The 5,773-nt window shown below is 38.8% G+C and overlaps 1 protein-coding gene across 1 annotated transcript; it reads left to right on the top strand.

Annotated features, from left to right (window-relative positions):
• Positions 1–894: 894 nt before the first annotated feature.
• On the top strand, positions 895–5,735 carry LOC101859406 (the record flags this gene model as incomplete). Its single annotated transcript, XM_035969715.1, is given in 4 exon segments — positions 895–1,250; positions 1,981–2,187; positions 3,215–3,483; positions 5,562–5,735. Coding segments are annotated over 3 exon segments (505 nt in total), but the record flags the coding sequence as incomplete, so codon positions are not given.
• Between the last annotated feature and the right edge of the window lie 38 nt (positions 5,736–5,773).

The following is a 5,773-nucleotide window of genomic DNA, read 5'->3' as shown; positions in this document are numbered from 1 at the left end:
CCCCTGCCTCCCTTTCTGGACCCCAACTTAACCATTCTGTTTTATTGGTTTTCTTTTTCGTATTGCTTCTTCTTCTCAAAATGCTATATTGAAACCATCGGTCCATGGAGCAATGGTTAACCTCTTTGTCTTGCACGCAAAGGATGTTGCTTTGAATCCTTTGTGCGTAAATTTATCTTATCGAGTTTTCCGTCTTTCGCTTTTTTTACACGTATGTAGTTGTTTTTAACACCATCGAGGAGACAATTTAGTAAGCGAGCTTCCGACTCTGTCTGTCAGGGCCAGCCTGGGCTGAGAGTTATACAACATCCCGGCAGAAAGACCAAGGTACTCAATAAAATATTTCTCCCCACTCGGGAATCGAACTCGGGTCTCCTGCGTGTGACCCAGAAGCTCCCAACTGCTGCACTACAGACGCCAGTTCCGTCTTTGTGTGGGGACTCTGTGTCCCACCCAGCCCTTCTTAACATGCAGGAAGAGATCAGCCCGACCAGGATAATCTTAGTGCATCTTGTATACAAACAGAACGGGGAAAAACTGTTCTAAAAGATATCATTGAGAAATTAAACAAAACCATTGTCACCAGTGGTGGGGATAACATCAGCGTGTTATATTGAGCGTGGATCGTCTTGCACGCGATTATTTTCCTTTTGTTTATTTTTACTTCTCTAAAGAGAGAGAGAGAGAGAGAGAGAGAGAGAGAGAGAGAGAGAGAGAGAGAGAGAGAGAGAGAGAATCTTCCTGTTGGGTACGATCTTTGAGATTATTCAGTAACAAAGGAAAGAGATACCCTTCATTGTTATTGTGCGTGACACATGAAAACTTTCGTTGAGGAGAAAAGCACGGGTCTGTTCCTGTACAAACGAACAGGTTTCCATGTTGGTATGGTTTTTCCGTTAAGTTATCGTTCATCTACACTTCAGAACGCTCCTACAATCTCTCTAGAGCGAGCTGGAAACGTTACCCAATTCGATCACCTTCAAGAACTTTGTTTTAAAGAACAACGCTCTGTATCATCAAATTAATCATTCGAAATGCCCGTGGCTGATTTTTCTTGGTTGACCCTTTTCATACCCTCTTTGGCCATATCTGGGATTCTTAAAATCTTTATAAACAGTTAAACATTTTTGTGGCTCGTATTCATTCGTGGAGTTGGACAGTGCAAGAAAATGGCTGCCTGTGGAGACGATCTTTGCTATGCAAGCACTAAAAAGAATATCTTCTGAAATAGATTTCAGAATTGCGTTAACGTATGTTATTGCTTTCATCGGTGTTAGAAAACAATGTTGTTTTCTTTTTTAAACTTTGTAAAGTACCGATATTGTATATGTTTCTCATATTCTACTCAAGCACAAATCAAACATATTCTGTGAGACAACACGGTTCTGTGCCTTAAGAGAAAGTTTAGGCTACTTTGAAACGTAGAGGGAAAATATTTCTAGATCTCAGAACTACTTATCTTCTGCAAATAAAAGCTTTTGTGACAGAATAATCGTATCCCCTTTTACTGTTAATTTCTTTCCATGTATTAATTAAAGAAATACATCATGAGTTTTGACATGTATCACTTGAAGACCGACACCTTTGTCCTAAAAAGGGACTTCCGCAAAAAAGACTTCGAGAGTGACTGAAATAAAACTAGATTTCATGGGATTTGAACTGAGAACCTGCCAAAATTGAAATTAACAATGCTTCGGGTATCCGGTTGCATTCCTGACAGAAACAGAGTTATTTGTGTCTGTGCTAGAGGAGTAAATCTTCAATTCATTAGTCTATCAATAGAATCGTGCAGGATTTCTTGGACTATAGTCAGAATAAGACTTGACGATAATAGATCTACGTTGCTTCTCTTATTATGTTCATGGCCGGTTTTACGTCAGGTTTTCTTCTTTTTTTTGGGGGGGAGGGTTGGAAGTTGTTGTTGTTGTTGTTGGGGAGGGGGTTCATTTGTTTGTTTAAGGGATTATTTTTTCTTCGTAGACGGTCTCACGAATGGAAGAACTTCATTTGACCCCAACTTTCAAAGCGAACCAGTTCATTCAAATAAAATTCTAAAGTTTCAAAAACAGACAAGACTCGAGTTTGCCAGCCTGTGAGAACTTCCTGTGTTTGATGAAACGTCACTATGTCATCCAGACGAAAGAGTATTCTAGTTCTAGCCAGTTGTTTGCTGATGACCCTTTGTGGGTGAGTACTTTGTCACTCTTGTTGTTGTTGTTGTTGTTGTTGTTGTAGTTGTTGTTGTGTTGTTGTTGTTGTTGTTGTTGTTGTTGTTGTTGTGTTGTTGTTGTTGTTGTTGTTGTTGTTGTTGTTGTTGTTGTTGTAATTTCTAGCAGGCGTTTTTGACACAGAAATTTAGGCTTCTGTTAAAGCTAAGCGCCTCGCCATAGTACGCAAAAGATGTAAACTCGATTCTTTATTAAGGCGGTCTGTTTTATCGAGTATGTTTGTCTGTCTCATCAGATGTTGTATCTTATTTTATCGATTTGTGGGTTTGTCTCATCGGATGTTGTATACTATCCTATCGAGTATTTGCATATATCTGATCAGATGATGCAGGCCTATTCTATGTATCGAGTATGTGCATCCATCTGGTTTAGGTGTTGTATTCTGTTCAATCCAGATTGGCGCCGGCAGGCAGGGTTGAGCCATTTTAAGCCGTAATTATTATTTGTGATTAAAACCTACCAAGTTCAACACGTTATCTCGCTTATTAAATAATACTACACTGTTGAAAGTTACATTAAACCCTTACCAAACTCAGGGTACCTCTACCATCGTATTTCAGGTAGATTCAGTGTCAGATTCAGGTAATTTTGACATTAAAAAAAACAGGCAGAACAAAGACAAAGAAGGAAAACAAAGACGATTATTACCCAGATGCAAGTGGTTACTATTGAAGGGAGCTTGTTTCTAGTAATCTTATTATCATACAACTAAACCATACCAAGAAGTCTTCGTCATGCCCAAGATGGCACTGCTCAGTGACGACACAGAGTACCAGTTGATCGTGCATGACTGCAATGGGTACATCTAATATTCTGTTATATCCCCCCAAAATTTGAAATCGTAGATTATCTTATCTTATCCTTTCTTATCTCATCTCATCTCATCTCATCTCATCTCATCTCATCTCATCTCATCTCATCTCATCTTATCTTACCTTAAGTTGTCTTGTCTTGTCTCATCAGACTCAAAACCTTCTCGTCCACAGGGGCAACAGTTACCCCTACCATGAAGTGTCACCGAACTCCCTACAATCGCTGTACAATAGTTTCCTGGGACCACCTTTCAATGTGACGTCAAGGATCGACTGCGCAGTACACTGCAGTTCAGACAAAGACTGCACTGTGTTTTTGCTCAACCAATACTCTGGATCAATACGCTGCATCTTGATCGGACTAGGACCAAGACCAATCATATTTTCTAACATGTCCCTGTATGGCAACGTGTTAAGCTGGCAGGCTTACCAGTTAGACACAGGTAGTCGAAACGGATATTTTTAGTTTTACTTTACTAAACTGAAAATAGTTAGAACCCCCCCCCCAAAAAAAAACCCCAGCAACAAACCAACCCCCCCTTCCCTAATTTCTCCAATCACCACTGCTTACTACCCTTTTTAAGGGGTGGTGGGACACCTAAAAATTGTGTTTTTGGGTGAAATTATGGAAACTGGGATTATCACTTATTATATTTCCTGGATATTTCCTGAACAATGTCCAAAAACACGTGTAAGCGTTTCTGTACCCGAAAGTGGTGTTTAAAGGGATTTTAGAGCAGAGGGTAGGGACTTTTTAAAAGAAAATAATTCCCACTTTTTGTCTCACAAAGCATGTTTTGCACCTCTTATATGCTTCTGTTTTAGTAGTAAACCCCTATTCTCTTTCTGCTGTGTTAATATTATCAGGTAGTTGCTATGTTTTAGTTTGAAATATATTTTGAAGGTTTTTACTGGAAAAAGACCTATTTTGACCTTTTCTGACCCTTATTAGTATTAGCCGTTTTCTCAAAACGCTATTTTCATGCACATCATCCCATTTTTCTGCTTTGTTTCAATTTTAATGTAACTTTCACAGAGTGTTAACGACAACTAGCTCTAAACACTATCTTGAGAAATGTTTGATTGCATTTGTAGTTTTTGATAGATGGCCTACGAAAGCTTGATTTTTCGGGGGGGGGGGGGGGTGTTCACAGTTATGCAATGAGCCGATCTCCAGATTTACTTTTTTTAACAATAGATTTTAAATCCCCAATGATACATGATGTCCCACAGCAAATATGAGCTCTCTGGGGTTTGTAATAGCCGAGGTAGTCTTCAGGTGCCCCACCACCCCTTAAAGAGAAAACGGGAAAAGAAAGAAATTTTAAGTCGGTGTTTTCTTACTATATTATATCTTTTTCTACTGACGTTGAATATCCCGGCAACAGCAGAAGCGCGGAGCATGACGATTGCTCGTCTCCTCTTATGTTGAGTTAACCCTACCATCTTTCCTGAGTGACAATGATGAAAATGCTATAGCGGTTTTTGATCAACAAAGACTTTAACTTCTTTTTTTTTTAAAGATAAGAAAAAAATCTGCCTCATGGTCGAGAAAAAAAACACACAAATTTTCAACGTTTTAATGTTGGCACTATGAACACAAACTGAAGCACCAAAATTGCCTAATTTTTAGACTACTTAGTATTACTCACATGAAAGCAAAAGCGTAAAGACTCAAGAAAATAGATTTTATACAGAATCAAAAGTGGTACCTTTTTTAAATGATCGCCAGTGTGGAACGTCCAAGATGTTCGCCATTATTATGACCACTGATACGCCATGAGAACAAAAAAACTACTCTGTGTATGCTTTGAAACTTTCACTACTGCCCAACAATGTCATAAACGGAATGTCATCTTTCCAGAGCCACAAAGAGCAATTTCCGCAAAGGCCGCCCATACTCCCACCCCCACCCCAAACTCTATCTATGCCCCAACCCCAATCCCAACCTCACCCATACCTCAACCCATAGACCGTATTTATAATCATTGCCTCAACCCCTCCCTTTTGACCTTGACCTTGACCATCAATTATTTATTTATAGAGGCACCAGCCATACATGTCCAGGTGCTGTTTTAGCCTTTTTGGTCTGCAGATTAAATATTCTTTTTTAAAATCTATACGCACAATACCCAAGCAATGATAACTTTGCGCCACATCAGTAATGTCATTTCGTATTTCATATTATGTGTTTATTAAGAATGGGGCTCTATCACTTACAGGCTGCACTTTATATAGTTTTATCAAGAGCACATTTTCCCCATACACAAAATACCCAAACTATGATAACTATGCATCATATTAATGATATGTAATTTTGTATTAATAATGAGTTTTACGTGCTTCATCAACCATGATGCTCTATAAAGTACAGGCTGTCCTTGCAGTTTCATCAAGAGAAACTTTTCCCTATACACTACAATACCAAAGCTATAACAATTGCGCATAATATTAATGTCATTTTGTATAATTTACATATAATATATGTATTTCATTAACAATGGGCCTCTATCACTTACAGGCTGCGCCTATAATTTCATCAAGAGAACCGGGAGATGTGTGAAGTTTTACCCAACGGAAAACTACACCCACGCACAGGCTAAAGCTGAATGCAGTCGGGTCCAAGGAATAATGATAGAGTTTAACTCGCTGCAGGATTTACTTTCAATGAGCGATTTACTTGAAAACACTCAAAGTACGTTGTGGAAATAATATACACGGAGATAATCGGGG

Source organism: Aplysia californica, unplaced genomic scaffold (genome assembly GCF_000002075.1).
Source record: "Aplysia californica isolate F4 #8 unplaced genomic scaffold, AplCal3.0 scaffold00174, whole genome shotgun sequence".
NCBI classification, from domain to species: Eukaryota; Metazoa; Mollusca; class Gastropoda; order Aplysiida; family Aplysiidae; genus Aplysia; species Aplysia californica.
The sequence above is the reverse complement of the archived record's forward strand: the minus strand, read 5'-3'. Positions and strand labels throughout refer to the sequence as shown.